Source organism: Melospiza melodia, chromosome 12, assembly GCF_035770615.1.
Source record: "Melospiza melodia melodia isolate bMelMel2 chromosome 12, bMelMel2.pri, whole genome shotgun sequence".
Taxonomy (NCBI): Eukaryota; Metazoa; Chordata; class Aves; order Passeriformes; family Passerellidae; genus Melospiza; species Melospiza melodia.
The window spans coordinates 19892503-19920233 of NC_086205.1; the positions used below are offsets into that span (position 1 = coordinate 19892503).

General features: G+C 46.3%; 1 protein-coding gene across 1 annotated transcript; it reads left to right on the plus strand.

Annotated features, from left to right (window-relative positions):
• Positions 1-133: 133 nt before the first annotated feature.
• AP2M1 (adaptor related protein complex 2 subunit mu 1) lies at positions 134-26915 on the plus strand. The gene is made up of 11 exons (XM_063167158.1): positions 134-210; positions 10587-10699; positions 16040-16305; positions 17688-17770; positions 20997-21132; positions 21229-21370; positions 23688-23807; positions 24306-24441; positions 25148-25245; positions 25389-25500; positions 25800-26915. The coding sequence occupies exons 2-11, from the start codon at positions 10626-10628 to the stop codon at positions 25932-25934; spliced, it is 1302 nt and encodes a 433-aa protein (XP_063023228.1). The 5' UTR covers positions 134-210; positions 10587-10625; the 3' UTR covers positions 25935-26915.
• Positions 26916-27731: the final 816 nt, after the last annotated feature.

Here is a 27731-nt window from a genome sequence, read left to right on the forward strand (position 1 = left end):
CCCAATACGCCCTGCGCGGAAATGAAATTCCCGCCCCCGCCGCGCGCCCCCTCCCACCCCGCGGTGGCGCATGCGCAGTGGTGGGGCGCGGGCGGGGCGCGCGCGCGGCGTCTCTGCAGTGCGCGGGGGGGCGCGGGGCGAGGGGGGGCGGCGCCGCCATCTTGGGCGCGGGGCGGCGAGCGGCGGTGGCAGCGGCGGCTGCAGCGGCAGGTGAGGCGCTCCGCTCCCCGCCTGGCTGCGCGGCCCTCGTCCCTTCTCCGGACGGCTTCCTGCGCTTGGGCTCGCTCTGCGGCCGCGCCCGGGCGGTGGCCGAGCTGCTGCGGGTGACGGCTCCCTGGGCGCTGGTTGGGGGTTGGGGTCTGCAGGCCCAGGGGCGGGGAGGCGGCTGCAGGGTGCGGTGTCCCCCGGCTGCCCTTGGGAGGGACGCGAGAGTGCCCGCGGGGCCGGGAGGGAGGGAGAGAAGCGGGGCCGCCGGGCGGGCTTTTCCTCAGCTTCCTCTGAGGGGATGCCGGGCGACCCCATCATTCCCTCGCACTTTGCTTGTGGCTCAGGGGGTTATTAACAGCTGTTAATTTGCTCTCTGGCTGGAATAGCTGTGTGGCAGCCCTGCGGTGCTGCACCGGCCAGGGTGGGGACAGGGTCGGGCTGTGTGTGGCACGGGAAGGCCGGCACCGATGCGTCAGGTCAGCCTGAGCAAAGGTTTTTTTTCAGTCGGATCGGGCTGGAACTTCACCGAAAATTATTTGTCCGTACTGCTGATCCAAACGTGAATTAGCTGGGTCATGGCTTGCACTCTGCTTCCTCCCCGGAAAACCTGCTGAGGCAGAGCGCAGCGCTGCTGATGCCCAACTGCTGCTTAGTCTGAGGCTCAAAGCAGGCTCCTATCCAGCGGCTCTTCTGGATGCATTTCCACATCCATTCTTCCCAGGACTAGGTTTTTGGATTCAGTAAAACTGCAGGAAGCACAGCCTGTGTTTATCAGCCAGTGCAGGTGACTTTTCTCCCCACTGGGAAATGACTTGCTTTTCATCGAGTGTTCTCTCCATAAGCTGTGTGAGTGCACGATCTGTTTTCTGCTTGCTTTAGTATGACAGAGCTGCTATCAAGTTTTAGCCTCAGGCTGCCAAAATCTGAGCCTGGAACTTGCCCAGATAGGTGAGTCTGGACGGCTTCTGTGGCTTGGAAGTCTCAGTACTGCAGGCTTCTAACTGTACATGGGCTCATGGTGGTGTTTGGTTGGGCAACATTTACTTGAATGCTGTCAGAGCTGCAGCTACTGTTTTTTCCCGTAGTAAAAGCTCTGTGTGTCCCTGTGAGTTTTGCTTGGAGGGACAATCTCAAATCTGAAGAGATGCTGCCAAACTGTCTACTTCCATATTTTTCCTGTCAGAAGGGAGGCATCACTCCTCTTCTGTGGAAAATGCCATGTTAGTGACATCTAGTGACAAAGATACCTGGTGTTCTTTGGGCTGCAGAGTGGCCATGTTCCAGGGAGAGCATTGGGGTGTCTTTGAAGGGTATCATGGCCAGCTGCTTCCTCCTCCCAAAAGAGCCCAGTCCTGGCTTTTGGAGAATTGACTCTCGAGGCTGTGAAGGATTACATCCTGAGTTCTTTGAAAAACAGGGGACTGGACATGCATTCTTGTTTGATACAATCTTTTTTTTTTTTTTTTTTTTTTTTTTTTTTTTTTTTTTTTTGGTGGAACAGCAGCAGTCACCAAACAAAACAGGCTTTATAAAGAAACTTCCTGTAACCCTAGTTAAACTTTTCTTGCCTCATCCCTGCATCAAAAAGGTAAAGTCATGCCTATCTTTTGCAGCTCAATATCTTGCACTGGTTTTCGAAGCTTATTCTACTGAAGACCATTAGAGTATTTAAAGGCTGTTGCTGGGGCCAACTGGAGGATGGCCTGTGGTGCCAAAAAATAATTGGTTTGTGAGGCAGAGTCTGCTTCTCTCCTTTAGTGAGTGACCTACTGAGTCAGAAGTTACTGGCAAGTCATGTATTATTTTGATCTTGGCAGGAGGTCGGCAGCTCAGCTGAAAGCTTGCAGGCAGAGGCACAGAATGTGAAATGCAGTTATCTGCTCTCCTGCAGGAGTAGTGAGAGAAAAGCTGACACATCAGGGCACCTAGACCATTAGTGGTCTGCAGAATACTCCACTCTGTGCCTCGAACCTCTTCTGTAGAAGATGCATAGGAAGCAAATCACTGTTCAGGCTTCTAGCTCAAGAGTGAAAAGCAAGTAGTTCAAACTGACTTTGGAAATGCTTTGGTAGAATGGGTAGAAGTAGAAAAAGGCATTGGGCTGTTCACATCAGGTTGGACTCAAAATATTCCTGAGAGATGTGTTAAATGCTGTACCTGTGATGCTTTACTGGAGTAAGGGAGCTTCTTGTGTTTCCCTGTGCCAGTATTTATCTCTTGTGACTCCTCAGAGTGGCTGCGTGCAGTATGGCACGCAGAGGGGGCTGTGGGAGGAGAGCCTGGTAAGAGAACGTGCTTCTCTTCCTGCCCACTGGTTATGGGGATTTATGGGATTGTGTTTAAAATAGGAACAGTTTCTCTGAAACTGATGGGTTTATCTCAGGAGCTCTTTAGCTCAGGGTATGCCCCTTAAGTAAATTATGCAGCCTGTCTTCCCCAGGATGAAGTGATTGCAGCTACTCTTGTTTGAAACCAAGTGCAGCCCGTGGCCTCCTGGAGAGTGGCTAATGCAGCCAGCTGAGCAAAGCTTAGGTGCTCAGATTAGCTGCTGGGGTAATGGCATTGTTTTGAGCCTCAAGTCTTGGGTTGATGATGGCTAGTGCTAGCTAAATGGATGGGTTTTCTCAACAACTTCAGTTTGCCAGAGCAGCCTGACTGATCCCTCTCCTGCTTCCACTGCTGTCACTTGTCCAAGATCATACTGATTTCTGGAATGCAGAAATGGCTGCAGTTGGTGATTTGCCTTCAGTACCTCTCCTGATTTCTTCCTGGATGAAAACTCAGCAGCTAATGTACCTTGAACTGCTTACTTAGATAAGCTCATTAATGCACAGAAGTCTTACTTACTGTTAAGTCAGAACCCAAACTGTCTTTTAATAGACTGCTAAAGGGGTTGGTTGTTTTACACCAGCTTATTCACTGACTTGTGATTGCTGTTTCCTGGATGTGCTCTGTAGATTACAGAAATCAGCATTCCTGTTTGCATTCAGGCTAAGTGATGTCTGTGCTGTAGGAAACTTTCAGCCCCTTAATGGGAGTGACAAAGTCCAAGTAGCTGAGTCTTGGGCTCACTACTGATCAACTTGTGTTTATTTGTACCCTGTACTGGATGAAGCTCATGGCTTGTCTCACAGTGGGGCTGTGGCCAAAAGGGCTCTGCAGCTTAGCAGCAGTCCTGGCATCTCATCCAGCCTTGGTCAGTGCTGGTTGAAGGCTTTATTTTCCACACTTGTAGGGCCAGACTCTTTTCTGGACAAGTGAAATCTTATCTCTATGGTAAGAGTATCACCCACACAGCTGGCTTTGGAAAATACAGCTGATCCCAAAGCTGCCCCCTAAAATGAGTGGACAGATGTGCTCACTGGTGATGCTGCTCGTGCTCATCAAATCCTGCACAGCTGGGGTGATAATGTGAAACTGTGGTTATGTTGTTACAGGCAGCCTAAGAACTGCTGCAGTCACATTGCTCCTGAGCAGTTATTCTTGAGCTGCTGTGTCACCACTGCACCTCTGGAGAGAGGACACAGAGGATTTGCTGAGTAGATGCCATGAGAGCAAACAGGCCTGGCTCAAGAGTTCCTCAGCTTTGGCCTGCACTGAACATAGAGAAGCTGGTGTGGAAGGATACAAAGAACTGTATTTGTACTTTCCTTAGGCAGAAATACCAATATACACCAAAAAATTATGGTGACTCTGGTACAGTCAGGCTGTAGGTGCATTATATTACTAGTGACACATTTCTTTCAGACAATTCCTAATTCTTTTGGAGCTGGAGCAAGTACTTCTTGCCTTGCATGTGAAACTGGAATTACTGCAGCTATGTTCCTTTTACCACTGAAGAAAACTGACTAAAAATTCACTGTTCTTCCTAAGCAACAAATTTGAGCAGATCAGCTTGTTTGTTTTTACTTGTGCAAATAGAGCTACAAAAGGCAGAGAACTGTTTCAAGGTTTACAGTGTAGGTTGAAGCTACCACTGTCTGCTGGTGCAGGGAATGGTTAATGGTCTGTGTGGTGTCGTGTGAAAGACCTCAGGTTGTGGGACAAAGGTATTGGAGAAAATCACTCATTTGAATATCTGTGTATCTGGGATTTAGGCTACAACTCAGCTTAGTCTTTCCTAGGTTAATGAGCAAATGACTGATACTGCAGTTGTGTCTTATTGCTGGTTTAATGCTTTGGCTTCTCAATTAGAGACACCATGGAAGGATGCCCTGAACAGAAACCACATTGGTACCAGCATTGGTACTGTGTGCTGTGTGGTTCTGAAAGAGTTGCTGCAGACAAACAGCTGCAGAGAGAATGAGCTGTGCTGGTTAGTTGAATCCTTACGTGTGCCTTGTTTATTCCAGGAAAGTTCCATGCTGTGTGTTGTTCATTTTTCTGCAGCTATTATAAATCAGAATTGATGAAGAGGAAATGGAAGAGGAAGGCTGGGCTCTGACATGCTGCAGGAGGGAGCTGCTGTGTCTCCACTTGATAAATGCAGGTTTAGTGCCTCGTCTCACTAGGTAGCTCCTAGTGCAGCCACTTGTTGCACCCCACAATATGTGAAGCTGACAGGTCTAGGTCCAGTCCAGCAACAGGATCCTGCTGCCTGAGCTGGTGCTCCTGGCTTCACCCATGCATTCCATGGGTGGCACACTGAAAGGATGAAGTCTGACTTTTGGAGAGCCACCTGTTTTTAGATCAGACCTGATTAACAGAGCATTTTCCGTCTCTGATGGAATCAGTGGACAAAAGCAGTTTTTCAGATACTGTGCTTTATTATGTCTTTATCTTTCTCTTGACTCTTTTAGTCATGGTCTGCAGCTTACCTGCTGCAGACTGACTTTGGGGGCCTCCAGCATCTCCTGGTTGTTTGAGAGAGGGGTGGCTATTGCACATCCCCTGCCCAGTGGGAGCACTGAGATATGATTTGAGGCAAGTATGTGTGATTCTTAGGAAAGTGCATGTTACCATGTCAGTCATTGTAGGCCCAGCTAATCCTGCTGCTTTTCTCTTATGTAACTACTGAAATGCATTAAAATCTTTATCCCAGCCTTTTTTTTATACATGTACTTTTTTTTTTTTTTTTTTTTTTTGCAATTGGTGGTGTCTGAATGCTGTAACTTTGCCACAATTGCTCTAAAGGTATATTTTAATGCTCTCATCTTCACCTGAGTAAAAAAGCATTCTGAAAAGTCATTTCCATGTAATCTTAACTCCTGGTGGGTTTATAACCATATATATAAGTGGGTCTGTCTGTGATGTTCTTTACTTTCCCTTTCTGTTTATGGGTTGAAATGGAAGTATTTAGGAATGTGAGCACTTGGCAGGAGGGTAGGAAGCCTACTGGCCTTAGGTATTTGTGGGAGCTGCATTCAGATGTTACATCTACCCTGGTAGCTGCTTGAAGAATGCAGAATGTCTTGGGAGAGGGCTGTTGTTCCTAAATTAAGGTGATTAGTCACCAACTGGTGTGAATTCAGCATACATGTGGATTATCCCTGTACCTTAACTAGAATAAATCCATCCACACTGTAAGTAGAAAACAGGGCTGTAGCTACCAGTGTGGAGCAGGTTGCCATATGTTCAAACTAGTGAAACAGAAGGAGTGAAGCTGGAAAGCCCTGAAAATGCAGCTGATGGATCATTAACCCAAAGGTTTCAGCTAGTCATCTTGGATTCCAGGCACTTTGTGGTAAACAGTTGAAGAAATGGTGGGCTTTGCCCTTAAGCTGTGTCTGCCAGTGAGATACTAGGCTGAGGAAACTCAGAAGCTCCCTAGGAAAGGCTGGCTGGAGAGGAGCAGAATGAGTCACTGAAAGCTGATTGAGCAATGCTTTCTGAGTCATGTTGCTAATGCACAGGGAGCAGATGAACCCATCTCCTGTGCTGGAGTTTTTATTCTGAGGCCTTCTGATTCCAGCAGCCATGAGTCACACTGAATGTCAGTCTCAAATTAATTTCAACCCTGTTCCCTGCAGTTCTTAACCACAGCAAGAACTAGGATCTTTAACTTCCACAGCTGATCTGTAAAGAAAACTATTAATTATTTTAAAATATGTGGAAGATTGTGCTGTGTCTGAACTGTACCACTAAAATCCTCATTCTAGTTGGAATATAACCTTGAAATACTTGAAAGGAGTATCTGTGAAACTTGAAACACAAAGGAGGATCAAAACAAAGCAGGCTTATTTTCACTGCAGCCACTTCAAGAAGAGGCATTGTCATCTTGAAGAGCCATTCTTCTTGCTGAGCTTTAAGCAAATTTCTTTTGCATTCTGCCCTTTGTATAGCTTTCTGCTCTGTTCATAGATCTCTGGGCTACTTACTCCACCTCTTGAGTTTCCAGCTGTGTGGACAGGCTTCCATTAGCTGATGGAAATAATTCTGTGTGGAGAGGGAGTGTAGTCATTCTGATCTTGTGTCTTGGAGGGGTGTAATGCAAGCTGTGAACAAAAGACTGGAATGTTGTCCATGTTTCCTGAACTCCCATCGTGGGCAAGCTTGGTGGAGGCTGAGAGCAGCCCAGCACCAAACTGAACTTGCTGGGGGTTGTGTTGATGCCGTTGTGGTGCCTGGAACTCTTGAAGTTGAGCAGACCAAGGGCAATCTGATTATAAATAATTGTGTTAAATGCCTTGCATAGTTGAGACCTACTTGTTCTCTGATGCTATTAGAGAGGAGTGCAGCTGGAGGTTTGTACTGCTTGTGTCCTTCAGCTCCTGCAAAGAACTGATTGCTGGCTGGTGCAGTTGGGTAGGTCATCTAAAACCCTTTCCTTATAGTCACCATTTTTAGCCCATGTGACTTTGTTGGTACCTGGAAACACTTTACCAATTGTCTGACACATATCATTAGATAAATTGTACTTAAATGTGAATTCAGGTTTCATTTTTAGAGCTGTAGAATTGCGGGTTCTTTCAGACTTGAGATGAATCCTAACTCATTGGAGACATTCTGCTGCTACATGGGGAATAATGCTCGTGCATGTTTCAGTATGGGTGGCTGCCCTTTTAAAACAACCTGTCAGAATGATCCTGATCCTGTGGCCAAATCCATAGTAGTAGGGGAAAGTACAAGCTCAGGTGTTAACCAGGGCCTCACATAGCAGCCCCTTTCTGACTTTGAGCAAGTTCATTATCAAGTTGTTTTGCCAGTGTAGTACACCAAGCACACATTAGCTGGTTGGTGGCAGATCTCTGCAGCCTTCTGGTTTGTACCGTACAAGAATTGGCAAGAAGAGCACTCCTGACCAGTAGTTGTGGCAGTGGGATGTGTGTAGATATGAGGGTAATCAGAGTAGATCAAAGTAGACCAGAGAGGTGCAGATGGGAGTACAGAATGGCACCCTAAATCCAAGATACCCAATTGTACAACAGTGCATATAGGAGGTGTGTAGATGAAGTAGCAAGGGCAATTCTGGCTTCACCTGTACCTCTGAATATGAACCAATGTAGCTCTTAAATGTGCCAGTGCAGGTGGAACCAGGAGCTGACTTTACATGGGTGGTCTGAAGCTTGAACTCATCTCCTGGGATATTTTGTATAAGGAAGAAGCCTAGCATTTTATTTCATTGATGAAGAATTTTTGAAGACTAAAAGCCTTTGAATCATAATGTATCTTCTTCATCAAACATGCTTTTACTAACATGTAAGATGAGGAAGCAGTTGACTCTGCTGCCTTGTACTGTGATACAACTAAAAATACTCTTTTTTTTTTTGCCTGCAATTTCAGCAAAGCTGTTACAGAATATGTTCTAAACTAACATGAGAAAGCATGGCATCATTATTTCAGACAACATTTAAAATTTGTAGATCTTCCTTAGAGAAGGCTTTTAATTTCCCATGCAAAGCTTCATCAGCAATCTTCTACATGTTTTATAGTAATGCAGTAAATACTCAAATCAAGGCTTTTTCAAAATTGATTGGCTTGTCATGCTGGCAGAGGGCTTTGTCTTGTTTATGCTGCATGTCTGATCCTGTTGCTTATCAAAGCAGACATTTCCTTTGTACTAAAAATAGCAAAACAAATAACTTAAGCAGCATTAAAACCCAGAGGGAGATTATTTTTTTTTAAGACTAGGATGTGCTTTCTAGGATTCTTCTGGAAAGGGTTTGTAGGATTCTTATGATCCAGCTTTGACCAGTTGCATAAGCTTCCAGGAAGCTGCTCTATACAATGCAAGTCTTAAAAAGAATGTAAGAACTCTTCATCTTTGATTGTAGTAGTCTGTATCTGAATGTGGAAGCCAGCACTGTAGAATTCTGAAAACACATGCTTGTTTCTTATCTGGAGTGAAAAAACTAGTAAATAGGAAAGAATTTTCGGGAGTGGGCAACAAGTTGCTTTCACTGTCACAATGTTTCTCATTTTTTTCAATGTTTGACCACTGTGAATGACCTTGCAAATGTTAAATGTTTCAGCTTCTGCCTGTCTTGTTGGGCAGCTGGGTTCAATTCTCCATGTTTTGGATTTCAGCCCTGCATGTTACCTCCCTGTGGCCTTTTCGTGCCTGTTAGGGCTGTGTGTGCTTTGTGTAAGTAGTTGTGAGTCTGTGGTACAGCCACTTCCTTTAGTCTGAGAAATTGGGATTGTTTGGTTGACCAGTGGAGTTGTCTTCTGCTGTGGGGATGCTGACATTGCTGCCCCTACAGTTTATAGCCTTGGTCACAAAACTGAGCAGCCACAAAAGGCTTTTCCCACTCTACATGGGAATCTTGGAGCTGCCTATGTTTTAATAGATTTGGTTACAGAGCCTTAGAAGTAAATTAGTACTTGTATCCCAAAGTTATGAAGTGTTATGGTGGGGAATAGAAGAAAAACATATTTGGAAAGCTTTTCTGTGCTAATTGGAGTCTCAGACGTGAAAATATGTTGGTGACAGTGCCACAAGAAGCCACTGAAAAGTGGCAGAAGGCAGCCCATTAGTAGCCAGAGATACTTGACCAGAATAAAAGCCAGAAAGCTTACTACTGAGCTTTGGGAAAACTGCTTGTTTCTTTCTATTTTGACTTAACTAACTTTTGTGCTCTTTTTTTCTATTAATAAGCAGAAGCACCCATCTGGAAGCTGAAGACCTGTAGCAGAGAAGTATGAATAGTGTTATTCTTTGAGGATTCACTAGATGTAGCTAAAACTGTTGGTGTAAAGGCTTAGGAAATTTAAAGTTTTTCTTTTGTCTTGCTGAAATTAAAAGTAGTGGCTGCACTGTAAACCTTGGTTTAGCATAGAACTCACATCTGCAGTGCTTTCTTCAGATGGCCAGTTACTGTAGCTTATTGGGTGTAACTTCTAGAGGGTACATTACCTTTGATAATCCAGAAGTCCTTTAGTCCCTCTGATGTGTGCATTGTTTTTGTATTCTCTTTTTTCCCTGACATTTGAAGTGGTCCCAGGCTGGGTCACTTCAACTTTGTCATTGCAGTGTTCCTGAGCAGGCACTTATCAGATCTCTGCCAGCATCTGTCTCTAGGTTGGCCTCTCCCTATCCTGTTCAGCCAGCCCATACTAGTGGGTGTAGGCTAACCCACCCAAGGAGCAGTGTGGAGATGGTTGTTATCTAATGCTCTGCAGTGCCCAGGCTAAGCAGTTCTGTGGGATCACCCCAAGGCCTGCCCTGTCAGGGTTGCACTTCTCTTCTTGGGACTGAGCCAACCAAGCAGGGTGTTATGACTTTGACCGAAGTGAATAGGAGTGCATAAGACTCCAGGAATGGGGTCTGGTGAAGCAGCTGTATATTTTAAAATGCCTTCTCTATCAATAATATCTAATGTCTTTGGAGAGAGCTTTGTAGCTTCCTCCAAAGCAATCTTCCTTTGAATCAAGAGAAAATTAGCAGTTTAGGAGGGCAACTTCTAAGGGACTATCTCCCCTTTCAAATGGATCACAATTGTGACCACTCCAGTGGTACCTTGTAGCCAAATGGCTCTCAGTTTGAATTCTGAAGTGTGACTTGATATGGCTGCTAGGGATTATCAAAGACTCTTACTCTGATGTGCAAAAACTATGTAAAAGTGGTAATAAACAGAGGTGTATTTGCTGCTAGGAACCCTGTGTCATGTGGTGATAGGTTTGGTGACATGTCAGACATTTGTGTGAACCTCATGTAAAAAGACTTAGGAATTGTGTCTGATTTGTATCTCAGTCTTTAGGGAGATAGACACTTTATAGTAAAGTAAGGGGTCTTTGATTTTCTTGTAGTTCCAGGCCTGTGTTTTTTCTCACATTCAAGAGGTATGTTTTGGATACTCGTCCTTGAGGCTTAATCTGTCCGTGCTGATTTTTGGAATGAGAAGTAAGGCAGCTTCTATTTCAGTGCCAACTTTAAGCTTTAGTCCTGGCTACAAATTGTTTCTGTACAGCCTACTTAAATATGCTCTTTTCTGCTTCAGGTATTAAGCAACATGGGAAGTGAAGACTAAAGTTCCATCATGATCGGAGGCTTGTTCATCTATAATCACAAAGGAGAGGTTTTAATCTCTCGCGTCTACCGGGATGACATCGGGTAAGTGCTTCTGTTGCATCCCCAGTTTTTGCATTTTTGTCTCATTTTGGTGCAGTAAACAATCCAGAGCTGCTTTGTTCTGCATTAGCTGTGCATGCATGTGAGACTGCAACTCAACTTGCTGCTCTAGGCTCAGCTTAGAATAAAGAAGTTTAAGCCCTGGTTACCTACAGTGAAGGATGGCCTGCAGCCAAACCTGGGACTATATTTTGGATAGTGGGGATCTGGCCATTATTCCAAATGCTTCAGCAGCATGGACTGCCACTGTGGGAGCCTACCTCACTGTAATTGCTAAAACTTTACAGGAGCAGTAATGTGAGAACTGTCTGCCACACACTATAGCCAGGGTTCTGAATTAGTTACAGGCCCTGATGTCTAACATCAAGTACAGGCGTGTAGGAGACTGTGGTCTTGGAAAGTTTTATCTGCAAGCAGTCTCATGGCTGTACTGCTACAGCTGGCTTTCTGTCCCCCAGCTTTGTATGGCAGCCTAGTATGAAAAGCTTACATTCATTGGGTAGTTAAAGTTGTGGGAAGCCTTGAAAACCTTCAGTAGATTGTAGGTGTCTTGTTGCACTTTTCTGAACTGTTATGATGCTCACTTAGACTGGATCTGTGCAACCCTTAGGCTGCTAGTTTCCAGAAGACATCTTACTAAAAATACAGTGCCTTGTAGGCAGTGGATAGTGCTGTAGGGAACTGTAAGTGATGGTGCTGCTTGAGCTGAAAACCTTAAATTCAAGGGGTTTGTGCACAACAGTACTCTTTCTAGTGTGTTTTCATAGTGTCAGGCATTAGGTGGAAGTTAGTAATTAAGTTGGCAGAGTTAAGACAGAGCTAACAGAGGCAGAGCTGTGGTAGGTGCTAATTCAGAGTTCAGTGCGAGAGAGCCTTCAGGCCAATTTAGGAAAAAGTAGTTTGTACCAGGTCTCCACAATGACTAGTGGTAGGATGTGCTGCAAAATAACTTGTTCTCATAAATTACAAAAAACAGTCAAGCCAGTCTGCCTTCAGATTGCTCTGGTCTGAAGAGTATGTCCCTTCTGGTTATGGATTGTCTAGTGGAGGTTAAAAGTTGAGGTAGAACTAGTGGCTAGTCAAGGCTTGTACTGTTTCATCGAGGGAGTAATCAACAGAGTGTCTGTAATGAGGCTTCACCTAATGAGCTTTTCAGTCTCTTGCCTTGTTCTAGGTCAGCTAAGGTGAAGTAGCTGTTCTAAGGTTGACTGAGTTATTCCAGGACTTCCATACATAGCTGAGCCAAGGAAGCATTGTATTTCTCAAGCAGAAAGCCAGTGGCTGTGGTGCTTTGCCTCTTTTCTACTGTACAAACTCTTAACCAGTCTTCAGTATTTGTTAGCTGAAGCCCTTCAGAGCAACTCATATGACAGGACTGACTTTGTAGAGCTGGTATCACCGTGGCTGAGCCAAGCCAGTCTGGATTATAGGTAACTTTGGTGAATATTTCAGGTGGGGGCTAGAGTCACTTTCACTGCTGTTTTTGGCAAAAATATTTTGTTGTTTGCAAACTTGAAACACGTACAAGATTGTTCTCAAACTGATGTTTATTCAAGAAGGTCTCTTGATTTAAATGGCATTATGGCTGTGGAGATGCAAACTAGGGAGCAAAGTAGGTATTTTTAATATGATCTTCTACTGCTTTTTATCTTGGCTCATTTCTCTTACAGAGTGAGTGCCTTATGTTCAGTACGTGATAAAGTACTTCCTGCTGGCTGGCCAGACCAAGCTAGAAAATGGGATTTCCTGCCTGATCCTATCTTAACTTTTTCATTTGGAAGAGTGCCAAAATATTCCAGTGTATTCTCTAGTACTTAAGGAGCTGGTGTTCCTTTCAGTGAAATCATCCATTCAGTTCTTGTGAAAGTGTCAGTCTTGTGACTTAGGTGGAGCTGGTGTTGGCTTTTGACAGAGCTTGCTCCCTAGGTGCTGGATTTTTTTCTCAAACAGGCCTTCAGTTTGGACTTTTTTTAAACATGTAGCCTTACACAAAAAGTTTTTATGAAATGACTATGTCTCATCTTGTGTAATCAAGAAACTGAGAGTCTTTCCATTTCCTAGTCTGAATATTAGCATTAATGCCAGATCTATTTAAAATTTTTAATATTCTAACCCTCAGTGGGAGGTAAGGAAAGGAATAGCTATGATACTGTAGCTTGTACTCAACTTTATAGGAATTCTGTCTCTAACCACACAGCTGAATGATGAACTTCTAGCATACCATACAGTGCTTAGATCCTAAGCAGTAGGTCTGAAGTGCTGAGGGCTGAACCCACCCTGCTTGTTGGGAGGTAATTGAATAGGAAAAGAGCAAAACTGCTCCCTGTCTTCATGAGTGATTGACCCATAGGACTCCTTAGTCTTGGCCATTGCCTTTGGCATTCTGAAGCCTCATTTTCTGAGCTGGGAGATAAAGGTCATCTGTGGTTATGAGAACATCTCCCCTTGCAGTTTAAGGGCCTTAAGCACATGGCTCAGATATAATGACCAGAGTGACAAACAACGAGGATATCCTTCTTATGACTTTGTTAAAGGCAGAAGTACCACTAAACTTGAACTTTCTTTGCTTGCAACTTAGAATGGCTTTGGTGCATGTAGCGTGTCTGTCCATACAGCAGCTAGCTGCATGTATAAGCAGCCTTATTAAAAACAAAAAAAAAAAGGCAAAACACCATGCATATAATTCAGGACACCATGAAGGGTTCTGCTGTAATTTTTGAGTGCCTTGTTCTTCAGTGACTTAGTCGTTGGGGAACCTACCTGCATTTAAGAATGCAGCTCTGTAATAAAACTTCAGCTATTTGAAACGGGGCAGCTTACATGACAAACTGCATGCACTTTAAATGTAATAGATATTTGGTTTCTGAGCTTCTAATACATCATGTCAGCTTCGTGGCTCTTGATCCTGAAGGAAAAAGTGCAAGCTGGATAGAGCAGTGTCTGAATCTGCAGGATGTGCCCTATCTCTCCAGATGTGCTCCAGCTCTATCAAACTTGCTGTATTTCCTGTTGGCTGGACCAAACCAGAAAGCATCGACCCAAACACCTTCAAATGAGAAGCACTCTCACAGAAATTCCCACCCAGACTTGTAGCCCTGTCCTGAGGCAGACTGGGAAGAAGATGCTTGATACTCTGCAGTCCCCAGGTGATGCCTCTGACTGAGGCTTTGGGGTTTTTCCACACCAAGGCCTGCTACTTCTATTAGCAGAGCAGACTGGGTATCACTGTTGTGATACAGGTGCAGTTCACCTGGACTAAATGCCCAGTTATCCCTAAAGTTCAGCCAAACACAAATCTGTCCATGCTGACAGCCTGACCATGGCATGTCAGTGTTGTACCTTGTGAGGGCTTCGTTGCTGCTGTAGCTTGTTACTGTCCATCCAATACTACCTTGGCCTTCTGTGCCAAGGAGCAGGGGGAGGGGGTGCTGTTTGGTCTCTTCTTATCTCTTTGGATTCATTGTGCCTTGTGTGTGTGTTTCTAACCCTTTCTCTTGTTGCTGTCACTCCTCCTTTCTCCGCTGGCGCCATTTCTGTCCATCCCATCTCATTGGCTGCTGTAGCAATAGGTAAGAGACGCGTGGTAGGCCACGACTGGCACTGCACAGTGGGCACCTGGTGTGCTAGCAAAGCCTCCCTGACCTGAGGCTTCTCCTCTAGTGTGCACCAGTCTGGTGACTGCTTCTGGTGCTACTTTTAGCGGGTTAGAACCTGAGGCTGGGAGGGCTAATGCTCCAGAACAAGCTGAACTTTCTTTGCAAGGCTTACTGGAGGGGAGGATTTGGGTTTTAGCTATTATTTTATAGTAGATTAAATTACTTTCTTATGGAAAAACTAAAATAGAAATGAAATATTAATTTAACTCCAGCTTGCAAACTTTCTGGAGCAATAAAACCTGAGAAGTATTTAAAAGCCAGAATTATGCTTATGGGGGAGCGTGTTTACTGATGAAACTTCTACATATGTCCCCAGACCTTCAAGGAGCAAACACCTGCTGTGGTAGCATATGTTCCTTGGAATATCCTTTGTTTTCTAACTTGGAACTGTGTGTTGGATTGTTGACAACCCTCAGTGCCTACAAGCATTTGTATGCCTGTATCCTTGCTTGCAAGGATGATTTTACTGTCTGCTCTCAAACGTGTTTCTGCGTAATCAGTACCATGGCCTTGATGCTGCAGTCAAACCCCCTGTTCTACAGAGTGCCTGAGAGTATGAGTAATAAAGCACGACTAAATGAGTCTTGGCTTTGTGTGTAGACTGTTGCTTGAAGTTTTGATCTTGTCATATAAAGCACTTGGGCTTCCTTCCTGTATTCTCAGGATTGGTGGACTTAATTTGGGAAGTTTATTCTGACTTGTAGTTACAGGATAAGGAGACCATTGTGCAAGAGCTGGCATCCAGAATGTCACTTGGACTCCTTGTGTGTAACAAGGAGGGCTTTTTCCCCTGTTGCCAGTGTATAGACAGTTTGGATCAAAGAGGGCAGCACCTATGGGCAGCTTGCACAGCAGTTTTTCAGCACTGGGGCAGGACCCTTGACTGTAAATGGTCCTGGACCATGCAGTGCTGCTGACATGTTGCACTCTGGGGACTCTGAGTCTGGGTGCAAGACCCCTGTTCTGAAACAGAGCAGTCTTGAGGTGACACGTAACGGGAAATCAAAGGGTGATTCTAATCCTCCTGCTGCTTTGAGCCTGACATCCAAGGTGTGTGGGTTATGGAGGTGAGCTGGATCTGAGAACTGAAGCTCCCTTCTGGAGTGTGCCTGGGCACTGACATGTCTTGGGTGGCCCAGGCAAATTTTGCTGGTTTTCCCTTGGTTGTATGTCTGGGAGCAGCTGCCATTGACACGTATCTTGGGAGATTACAGCTTGCTTTGGGGCAAGAGTGTGAAGGCCTGGGCATGCAGAATAGACAATTAAGTGTTTGGTCAAAACTGGACTCTCTGAGCCATGTGTTGCTAATGTGTTTGTTTCCTGCTATGACAATCAATTGAGAGTGCTGTCCAAATTAATTGAAGGGAAGGTTTCTTTGCCATTTTACTCCAGATAGAGGTTTGCTTCTCCTTCTGACTACATTTACACTGTAGTCCAAACCTCCCCAGAGACCAGTAACTCTCTCTCTCCTTGAACTTGTGCAGAGTTTAGTGGCTAACTCTGCTCAGAGCCTTCACTTGCTGTCCTAGAGACATCCCCAGGCACCCTCCCTAGGTGAGCTTGGTGTGTGTAGTTCAGTGTGTGACCGTAGTGGCAGAAGCAGAGCTGTGCAGCCAGCTGGTGTCGCATTTGCTGTGCTGACTCGTCTGTGGTGGTGCTTTCGCAGGCGCAATGCCGTGGACGCCTTCCGCGTCAATGTCATCCACGCGCGGCAGCAGGTGCGCTCGCCCGTCACCAACATCGCCCGCACCAGCTTCTTCCATGTCAAGCGCTCCAACATCTGGCTGGCTGCTGTCACCAAGCAGAATGTCAATGCTGCCATGGTATTCGAGTTTCTTTACAAGATGTGCGACGTGATGACTGCCTACTTCGGGAAGATCAGTGAGGAGAACATAAAGAACAACTTTGTGCTGATCTATGAGCTGCTGGATGGTGAGATGTTTCCCTTATATGCCGTGGCCTCTTGCATTGGTCATTCTGAAATCCTTAGCTTAGTATGATGTAGTAATAATCCTTGAAGTATTTTTAACATGTGTGACAGAGTTCAAAATTACTTGTTTGGCTTTCTAATGCCACCTGTACTGCAAATGTGAGTGTCCAAGTCCATAGCCGTGTGCGGATTCCCTTCCCTGAAATGGTGGGAGCTGTGCACTTGTACGACTGAGACAATTGGTGCTGGAGCTCTGAGGGGATCCTGTGTAGATGTCAGGCTTTCCTTACCCCGAGGTATATCAAGAGCACTGTCAGTAGCACCTCTAAGGCCAGCTGGTGCCCAGGTGGCTCTAGCAGTGTATGGAAGCAGCCACCCCAGGCTTAAGTTGATTGTCCCTAGTAAGTTGCCTTTTGGCTCAATTCTGAACAGAAGGAAGTCAATAAAACACAATGTGCTCTCTCCCAGCCCTACCTCCCCCACTGATACAGCTCCAAATTTCACCACAGATTAATAATAGTGTCCCTTCAGCTGCTTGTGATATCAGCCTGCTTGTGGAGGTTGCCCTTGAGCTGCCCCTGTTTCACATATCATGAGGACTTTGTGTTAGTTATGTTTCAATTTGTTTTCCAGACAATGCACCGTACGTGTGTGTCCTGGGATTCTTAACCAAGGGTCACAGTGACTGATGTTTTCCCTGTTCCCTCAGGGCACACCAAGAGACTGCCTGTTCTCTGCTTTGGTCAGTCACTGCTGCCTCCTTGCAGGCACAGTGAGATCAAACCTGCCAGTGTGGTGGTGCTCAGTATCATGTTAGTGGTCTTCTTTCCCCTCTAAATCTCTTGTGGGTTGTTCCCTTTCTCTTTGAGGGAAGTAGGTGTGTACTGTTCCTTGTGTGTAGTTAACATCTGTTTCCCTCCTACACTCGTCCTGCAGTGCCACTACTCAGCTGTTGTTTTAGGTTTTATTACATCTTCATAAGAACAAAACTTGGAGGAAAAAAAGCTGCAAAGATAAAACTGCTGTCGTGTTTTAAAAACTCTCTATTGTCCCTTGGATGTTTTTGGAAAAACTCTTCAGTGTGCCCTATGCAGATAGCTAGGTTAGTTGATATTTAGTCCTGAGGTCTGGTTGTGTTTAAAAACTGGCAAATTCATCACTTACACAGCTTTCCATCACCTCTTATCTCCAAAGTATTGCTCCAGGAGCTCAGTGTAGCAAAAATTATTCATTCCCTTGGTAAAGAATGCTGCAGCAACTTACCCAGAAATTCAATGTGTAAGCAGTATCTGTGCACTGATTGCCTCTCTCCTTATAGTAGCAGTTAGCCTAGTTCATGTGTTTATTCCTTGTAGCTCTGAACTAACCTTTTACCCTTCTGTAGAAATCCTGGACTTTGGCTATCCTCAGAACTCTGAAACAGGGGCCCTGAAGACTTTCATCACTCAACAAGGCATCAAGAGTCAGGTAATCAGAGGAATTTGGGGTACAGCTCTGGTCTGCTGGTTAATTTTTACTAAACCTGTTCAAGAGAGAATGGGCTTAATTACCATCTAATCATTTGACCCCTATGGGAGGAAGGTGACTGAATAGGTTGTATCTCAGTGGCACATGGTTCTAGGTGTCCCTGCACTATGCTACCTCATGTTCCCTGGCACATGATAAGATGCAGGAGGAAGAGCCCAGAGCTAGGATAATGTCAGTCCCTTGCATGTAAATATGGTTGCTGGCTTCAGGCTCTGCTCTGTGTCAGCTTCTGAGAGAATAAACAAATCTACCTTGCTGAACCAGAAGTAGCTTTTTTGCATGTGAATCTCACTGAGCAAGTCTGTTCTCCACCAGAGTTGTCAGGATTTCATGCCTGCCTTATAATGAAGTATTCTTCAGCCTTGTGAATCTTGCTGTGAAGTCAGGAAGCTCATGTTGCTCTGTCTCTGCCTGTAACATCCTGGCAGGTCAGCGTCAGTACAGCCTGAGCATTCTTAGGTTAGAGATGAGAATCTCTGCTGTGCTTTTTGCATAGTGTTAACCCTTGCAACAAAGTTTGCATAGAGTTAGAAGATAAGGGATGTGTTGGGAAAAAGGTGGTTAGTTGGACTGGTTTGGGGAATGTGTTTAAACTAGTTCTAATCCTACAGTACAGCCCTCAAAACTAGGCTTCCTGTCTCATGAGCTCATGCTTAACCTCTGAATTCAAAGGAAACTCAGTCTGTTTCTCATGTCCCCAAGGAATCTTGTCCACCTTGTCCATCTGACACAGCTGTGCAAGTCAATAATAAGGACTCAGCCTTAAAGTTAGTCCTTTCCCCTGCACAGCAATGAGTCAGGAAAAAAAAGCTGGGAGTCCATAGTGAGGCAGTCTGTGGCAGAGTAAAGCTTCAGCCTTAGCTACAAACAGAAGCAAAGGGCAAACAAGAGCCTGCAAAGAGACTGTTCTTGTTTAGGTTAGCAGAGGTCAGTCTCTGGAGGCTGTTTCAACTCAGTTCATCAGCTCTGATTTCCTGAGAATTCCTTTTTAAACTTTTAATCTAGTAGCAAGACTAACTGCATTTCAAGAGGAGGTGAGAGAGAGAAGCTGCCCCTGAGCAACGTATTTCCCGCTAGAACAGCAAACTGTTTTGCAACCCGGCCAGATGTGATTGCATCCGGTCTCAGTTCCCATCACGAGTCCCAGTGTAAATCTCTGGCCTTCTGCAGTCTGACAGTTTGGGCAGTCAGCACTGAAGATAGCTGAATCAGCTCCTGTTCCTAGGAAAACTCAAAACTAACCAACTCCCACACTTCCTTCCCTTGCTCTTTTTTTTTGCTTTCGTTGGTTTTAACAAACTTCTGTGCTTGTTTGTGTGCAAACCACTGTCGCAGTGTCATGCTTAATTCAACAGCAGGTTTAGTCCTTTCCTTACAAAGAGGAGTATGGCTTTCAGCTTTACACAAGTAAGCAGTTCTTCTGCTCAGTATTGGCATTTTGTGCAGCCCAGTTCAAAAACCAGAATTAATCTACTGCAGGCACAGGATGGCAAGGGCACCAGTTGAAACAGTACTTGCCATGTTTCCTTATCTGCTCTTTACTCTGGTACTTCTAGCCTTCAGCCCCTCATTGACTTAGAGCCAGTTCACACAGGTACCCAGGACCAAAATCTGGTCTCTGAATCATCTGGCCTATCATCTGTGTTTCCTATCTTCACGTAGTTCCTGGTAATGCTTTCCTTGGGCTTGTGTCCTGAGGAATTTAAGGAGCAAAATCCACTCATGGCAGACTTTCCAAACTCAACTTTTTGACTTTGTTCTCTATGAAAGATTGGAAATGAAACTTCAAACCCAGGTGTCTTCAGTGCCTCTCTTAGAGAATACTCATGCAGCTGGGTGGTCTCAACTTCAGCAGCTGCTTCCAGATCTGTCTGGTCACTTTACAGAGTAATGATCAGTGTCCCTTTGGAAGACAGAGCTCTGGGTATTAAATCTATGTATAATTCTAAAGCCTGAACAAAGCATTGAACAAGACAGTGCTTTTTTTGTGGGACAGACAAGAGAGGTACTTTGTATACTGTATTGAGCACTTACCTAGGCAGTTCTCAGGGGAATATAAAACTCTGTCTCTTAGATAATGAGACAGTGCCTGTGCTTGCTCAGGAACTGACCCTGTCTGTGGCAAGAGCATGTGTGAAGCTGAGATCATGTACTGCCACCCTGTGGGCCTACTGCAGGGCTGCTGTGGGAGAACCCACTTGTGTCTTGGGCCATTGTTGTGTGGAAGAGCAGAATTAACAAGGATACCACTTTATCCAGGGCCTAAAGTGCCTGTTATTTCCCATATTCAAGGCATATGTGACATGGTAGACATCCAGGATTTGCATTAGGAACACCAGCATGAGTCTGTTCCTAAGAGAAACGTTATTGGGAGTGGTATTTTGCCTGTCTCTCCCTCTGCTCCACCTTGCATTGGGATTGTCAGTAATGGGCCAAGTCTGAAAATTAATTTCAACTGCTTGGAGTGCTGGGTTTCCTGCAGAGAGCTAAAGGTCAAAACCCCTCATCTTGTTTGTGCTAATTAGCTCCCTAATTAACAAAGAGCTGACCTGCTTTTTTCCTGTCCTCAGGTAGCCTTAAGCCTAATCTGCCTCTTTCTCCCTTCCTCCCTTCTCTTGTTATTGACCTGCTTGCCTGTTAACCCTGTCTACACTGCACTTGCCACTATACACCTCCTTCTTGGCTTTCTGCGTGTGACTGGACCCCACCTCTAGCATCAGGTAGGAAATCTCTCTGTGCCTCTCAGCACAGCCCTTGGGACTCTGGAGGCTTATAGCCTGGGTGCTGTTAGATGCATTTTGGGTTTGTGTTGGTATGTAACTTTTATGACTGCAGTTATTAAGAAACAGGCCTTGGGGATTAGCTCTCCTGTGGCCTTGGGGTTTCATGTTGGATAAGGGTGTGAACTGCTACATCAGTCCATGTTAAACTTCTCTGCTTAGTTTGGATTGATGTGACAGTCTGAGATATTTGAATGCCGTTGGTGAAGCCCATGCCTCCCTGCACTAAGAGTTAGCCTAAAATCATGTGAGGTGTCACAGCACCCGTATCTAAGTGACAAAAACTTTTATGTGTAGTAAATGGCAAGTGTTTGCTCTTAGATTCAGAGCAAGGTTCCTTAGTCCTTGAGTTTATTTATGTCTAAGATGTCATTTCTTCTCTTCAGACCAAGGAAGAGCAGTCCCAGATCACCAGCCAGGTGACTGGACAGATTGGATGGAGACGTGAAGGAATCAAATACCGTCGCAATGAACTCTTTCTTGATGTGCTGGAGAGTGTGAATCTCTTAATGTCCCCACAGGGTAAGTAGGTGGTGTTGAGCTGGCATCCTTCTCCTGCTCAGGGTTTGTGAGTGGTGACTCTTGTAAGTGTTCTGAACTGTGGTCTTCTTTAACCAGGTCAGGTTTTGAGTGCCCATGTCTCTGGCAGAGTGGTGATGAAGAGTTACCTGAGTGGAATGCCAGAATGCAAGTTCGGCATGAATGACAAGATTGTCATTGAAAAACAGGGCAAAGGGACTGCGGATGAAACGGGGAAAAGGTAAGAGGCTTGGACCTGGTGACCACTTGCCACCAGGGACTCTTATGAAAGGGCAGCCCTTAATAGCTTTTCTGATCTGACACACTAAAAGCTGGGGTTTTTTCTTCCCTTCAGATGGTACTGCTAACTTTGGGTAGATCAGTTGTCATGCAAGCTACCATCCTGAGGGCCTCAATACAGAGGGCGTCTCTTCAGCTCTATAAGTGTTAAGATTCAAACATAGTTTTAAGTGTAGACTGAAAACACTTCCCAAGATGGATTGTCCTGTAATCTGTATCTCTAGCAGTTTTGCTCAGTGCTCTTTATCATAAAAGCAGTAGCAGTGCTCCCAAGAAATAGTTAAAGAATCCCTCTGCCTGCTTTACCTGGACTGTTCCCACAAAGTAGAACAGCAGCAGGAGGGAAGCCCCTCCTGCTGATTACAGGTGATCAGTGGTTGTGTGAGTAGGAGGCACATCCTTTCTGAGAGCCCAGCAATGTTCCCTCCCAGCTGCACCTCAGTCAGTACCCACATTGAAGCTGAAAACAGCTCTTAACCCCTTCTCCAGCTTTCCTGCTTGGGGTGAAGAGATAAAAGCAACGGGACTGCCACTTTCGTCTCACTAACCATTTGCAACTCATCTGTATTTCTCTTGGTTGTCTTTTTTTTTTTTTTTTTTGCTGACCCCCAGTGAATTGGGAAGGTAGATAATCTGCTTCAGCTTTGTGTGCACTCTGCTCTCCCTCTGTCTCTTGCTTTGTGTGACTTGTGCATGTAACTTGGACCTCAGACACTTTCCATGATGGTTCCTGTAAATGGAGCTGAGCTGCTATTTGCCTTTTGTCTTAGAACCAAGCCAAGAGCTATCACTTCACTGTCACCTTTAAGCCATCTTTCCTGTAACTGAATTGAGCTAGTAAAATGGATGAGCCTGAGATGGCTGAGGATTTACTGTAGTGAAAATATCAACTGCACAGTGAGAATTTACTCTAGTGAAAATATCAACTGCACAGGCCTTGAAGAGTCAGTACACTGTCCCAAAGCTCCTGTGCCAACTGCCTTTGCCAGTAAATATGGTAGTTTTTTAAGTTACAGAAGTCAGATGAGCAAGGATGCTTGGTAGGTGGTTCTGTAATTATCCAGTGGGCAACTCCAGCTTGGAGACATTACTCTCCAGAAGGATTTAGGTATGAGGTGACCAAAAGGGACAGCTGCTATCAGTTGCTTTTTGGGATCTAGCTTCTGGCAAGGCCAACCCTGAGTAATGCTGCCTGAGACCTGGAGCAATCCTAGGCAGAGGCTTTCTCAACTGTTTTGCAAAGAAATAGAAATCAGTTGACTAAGATTGGTTGTCATCTGGGCAGCAGATTAGGAAATACTAACTCCTCCTTTTGAAGCACAAACCAGACCACTGGTGGTTGTGTATCTAGACAGCCAGTCAGCCTGGAGTCAGTCTGCTTCCCCTTGGTGTAGGGAGTGGTGGTTCCTAAGAGATCTAAACCTGCTGTAGTTCTCACACTATCTTGGCATATTGGCATGGTTGTCTTGTTGCTTCCAGCAACTGAGGCAGCCTAGATACCATAGTGATACACTGCTGCACCTTCTCTACACTGCTGCCTCTTCTGTTGCTGCTGCCTTCTGGTCCCTCTCAGTAGCTAAGGGGTTTTGGCTGGCCTAGGACCTGTATTTTCAGGAATTAGTACCTGGCACAAGTTCAGTGCTGGCAGGTTAGGCTGGTGCATGTACATGGACAGGTGGTAGCTCTTCAGATTTTTAGGAGAGATACAGACTTGTATGTCACAATGTCATGGTTTTGGTGATTTGGTTCAGAATCAAACCACCTGCTGGCAGTGTGGAAATGAACAGCTGTGAAGAGATTTCTGAGCAGGAAGACTCTGAACCTGGCATTTCCTGGCTGTGTGGCAGTGGGATAGCTTTGTGGACAGGAAAGTGTTTTCTCTCCTTTGAACTGTGCTGTGGGAAGACTTGGGCTGGCAGAGTTGCCTCTGCAGTACTGAGTGCTGCTGGCAGGCAGACCCAAGCATTGTTGTGCTGGCTATGACAGAAGGGTGCTCTTCTAAGCTCTCTCCTCTTTGGGGAGAGGAGGGAGAAAATTCTTTCAAACAAGCTTCCTGAAATCTGATTTTTGTGGTGGTGAAACAAGGAAAGTCTGAGCCAAGAGGCTGCTGTCCCCTAATCTCTCCCTGCCTCCCCATTTCCTGGACACCTGCAATGGCAACATGCTCTGTAGAGTAGTTTCTGCCTGGACAGATTTTGACTGCACCAAGATACCAGAGCTGCAGCTTGTGCTTCTCTAACTGTGTTTTGTGTTTTCAGCGGCAAACAGTCAATTGCCATTGATGACTGCACTTTCCACCAGTGTGTGAGGCTCAGCAAGTTTGATTCTGAGAGGAGCATCAGCTTCATTCCACCAGATGGAGAATTTGAGCTCATGAGGTACTGTGGGTGGAGGGTGAACAGGCTGGTGTTGGCATCTGCTTGCTGCTACAGTTGTGTTGCTGCTCCCAGGCAGACTTGCAGCCCTTGAGCCCTTAAGAAATACACACCACCCCCTTTTCAGAGTGGAATCTGTAGGGTGTCCCACAAATCCATCTGTTAGAAATGTGGAAGCCCAGCTGTGTTTAATTTTCTTTGCCATAACCATGGTGTGGATTGGGTTTTCTTGCTTTTGAGCTTCTTGTATCTGTTGTTTTTAGTGTTTAACACTGGTGTCCTTGAACAAGACTGTTGGCGGGAACCAGATACAAAACTTGAGACACAAGAAACCATTGCTGCCCTACAGCAGTACAGATCTTAACTGCTATTTCCTTCTGGCATGTTTCCCTTTGTGGCTGATGTTTCCAAGCTGTTTGGCATATTCAGAGGCTATCTCTTTAGGAGGATGATACAGAGTTAACTCCTCCTCAGAGTTCACTGTAGCTTCCATCCCTGCAGATACCGAACCACGAAGGACATTATCCTCCCCTTCCGTGTGATCCCACTGGTGCGGGAGGTGGGCCGGACCAAGCTGGAAGTGAAGGTGGTGATCAAATCAAATTTCAAACCTTCCTTGCTGGCCCAGAAGATAGAGGTAAGAGGAAAAAAAAACAACTGTGGTATCTTGTGCCTGGAAGTCATGCCTCTAGTTTATGTCCACTGCTGTAGAGTTCTCACAGATGAGTCTTCAAGCTTGAACAGGGCTAAAAATGTGAACTCATTTATCTCTTTTGATGTGTGGTGCTGTTGTTTTGTGGGACTGAGGTGCTGTAGAGAGGTGGAAGCTCTTGTCATTTGCACAGCTGCCTTGATAGGGGCCTCATTCCATCCCTGCAGCAATTGTTCACTTAATTCCTCAGCCACTGTGAAAATTTCATGTTCTTCTGTCTGCATGATCTGATGGTATGTCAGACAGGCAGCAGGCTGTGAGCTGTGTAAGACAGGCTAGGGGTGGCTTTGCAGCTTAGTCCCCATCTGAGAAGGCTTACTGCTGCAAGGCTGGGCTGTCCAGAGCCTGCTGCAATGCCTGGCATCCTTCCTGAGCTCATCTTCCCAACATTACCCAGGATTCCTGCAGCATGGCAATCTCTGCCCTGTTCCTTACTGACTTTGTGTATTATGGAACCGTGAACCTTTAATTCAAAGCAAGAAACTGGAGAGCTAGCCTAGGATGCCTTGTGATGGCTGATGTTCTCTGGGCCCTGAGCTGGGAGAGAGAAGGCCCGAGGGGTGCAGGACAGACTGCCCAGAGTGCCCAGGCTGCAATGTCCTTGCCCTGCTTACCAGACTGTGCCTTCCAGGTCCGGATCCCCACGCCCCTGAATACCAGTGGAGTGCAAGTCATCTGCATGAAAGGGAAGGCAAAGTACAAGGCCAGTGAGAATGCCATTGTTTGGAAGTAAGTGAGCGTGTTGGGGCTGGCCTGCTTGGACAGGCCTCTGGGAGGCAGGGTCTGTTCAGTGCTCCTGTCTGCCCTGAGATTATGTAGTGATGGGGAGCATAAACCCTGGCACCTTCTGATTTCTGAGCTTTCTCCAATAGGATAAAACGTATGGCTGGAATGAAGGAATCCCAGATCAGCGCGGAGATTGAACTGCTGCCCACCAACGACAAGAAGAAGTGGGCTCGGCCTCCCATCTCCATGAACTTTGAGGTGAGTACCTGTCTGCCTTTCAGGATGCACCCAACCTTGGAGAAGCTTTGTCACTCCCTCTTGGGAGTTTGAGCGTCACCTGTGACAAGCTGCCAGGTGAGGTCAGCCAGATGGTAGAGCTAATGGAATTGTCCTTAGAGCCACAGGAGTCTGGCACTGTGCCTGCAGGGAGCAGGGAAGGGAACAGTGGCTCTTGATGCGTTTCTAGATGCGTTGCCCAGGGGTCCTCTGGCGTTTGTGTACAGAGAGTATCTTATCCCCATTCCAATGCTCTCTGTTGCCTTTCCCTCTCTCAATAGGTCCCATTTGCACCCTCTGGGCTGAAGGTGCGCTACCTGAAAGTCTTTGAGCCAAAGCTGAACTACAGTGACCACGATGTGATAAAATGGGTGAGGTACATCGGCAGGAGTGGGATCTATGAGACCAGATGCTAGCCCCAGCAGGCTAGCAGGCTCCCTCTTCTCCAAGCCATGCTCTGCCTCTCCTCAGTCTTCAGCTACATTCAGAGATGTCTGCCTGGCCCCTCGACGCAGATTGAAAGACCCTGTGGCTCACCCCGGGAGTGGACTCGCCTGCCTGTGTTCAGTTACCACCCACGCTGCAGATGAAGTTCAGAACCCAGTCGTGTGCAGGGTGCAGTCAGCTCCTGCTCCCCGTCCCAGGGTGGGCAAGGGCTAGTCTAACTCCCATCTTCTCGTGATCTTTCTAGGGAACGTCCACCATTAAACTCCTCTTCTGTTGGTGTCTCACTACTTGCATCATATCCTAGTATTTTTGAAGTTCTTGTGCATATGTACTCGTAGAATAGACCTAAACATAGACTGGACAAATCTGAGTTGAAGTTACCCTGGCTTCTGTACTAGCTATTGCTGTTGTGGTAGATGTTGCTGGCCAGTCTGAGATGTCTGGGGTGGTGAGTTTGTTGGGCCCCCACCAAGGAAGATGGTAGGCTCACCACATCTCACCACCACCTTATTTCTTGCAAAGTTGTCAGTATAGAGTCCTGCTGTGGGAAGGTTTGTGACCAAAAAGGATGATGAGGGTTTAGGCTCTTGCTGGTGTGTATGTGGGTGGCACAGCATTTCAGGTCCTTGGAGCATTTACCCCTACCCACTGCTGGCCCGAGCCAGTCTGTCCTTTCCAAACAAATTGGAGACGTGGCCCCACTGTCCCAGGGAGTGTGAGCCAGCTGAGCTCTGTCAGGATGTGAACAGGGTCTGTTCTTGGGGAATCTCAAATGCAGTTGGCAGTAAGAGCACCCTGACCCAGCCTGCCCTCCACACTTCTGTCAAATGCTTTTGGGCCATAGGAATGCTGCTGCAACCCACAATCCTGCTTCTGGTAGTGTGGTCTCCATTTTGTACACTTTGTGATTTGTCCAGCTCTGAATCTAATAAAGTATGTAGAATGGAGAAGGCTGCCTGCGCTGCTCTTTGGGACTGGTGCTGCACGAGCCTGGCCTGTGCCCTGGGCCTGTGCCACAATGTCTGGGGGCTTGCTTGTGCTGCTTCCCAGCCCTGGGCTGCTTGGGGGCTGGTAGGTGAAAAGGACAAGTGATGCTTTTGTTTCCATCTGTGCCAGTGCCGCAGATCCCTGGAGAAAGGAGGATGCTCTGGGCTTTCCTTGGGGCTGCAGCTGGGATGAACTGAACTCAGTGGAGTGTGCCCCAGCCCCCTGTAAGTCAGGCTCCTGTGCCCCAGCCAGGCTTAAGAGAATCTTGGCCATCCTTCCTTGCACTCACCTGAAAAAAACTCCAAAGACAATTTCTGCTTTTAGCTTGGCTTTTGGTGGCAGGGGCCAAGGTGGGAGCTGTATGGGGTAGCTGAGTCAGTAACTGCTGAGCAGCTGGAGCTGCCTTGGCTCGGTCCCTCTGCCTTCAGTCTGACCAGGTGAGGATGTCCAAGTGGTCATTCCCCATCGGTGGATGAAAAAATTTCAAACCCAAACCCAAACCTGCAGTGTCTTGTGGTTTAAAAGCAGAAACTTTTTAAAATAGAGAAGAAAAAAATTCCAAGTCGTCCCAAACCCCGTTTCCCTGGGCGCCAGGGGCTGAGCGGGGTCCGGGCCCGTCCCGGTGGCTCCCGGTTGCCGCCGTGCCGGCACGTGGCGCCGCGAGCACCATCCTGGCCCCGGCGTGCGCAGGCGCAGTCGGGCCCGGACTACATCTCCCGGCGGCCCCCTCGCCATGGCGGCCGCCCGCCTCCTTCCCGGCAGCGCCCGCCGTCCCTTCC

Coding starts and splice junctions, on each gene's coding strand:
- AP2M1 (XM_063167158.1), top strand. CDS start 10,626: ATGATCGGAGGCTTGTTCATCTATAATCACAAAGGAGAGGTTTTAATC. Junction 17,771..20,996: donor AACAAGGCATCAAGAGTCAG/GTAATCAGAGGA, acceptor TCTTCTCTTCAG/ACCAAGGAAGAGCAGTCCCA. Junction 25,246..25,388: donor GAGAATGCCATTGTTTGGAA/GTAAGTGAGCGT, acceptor TTTCTCCAATAG/GATAAAACGTATGGCTGGAA.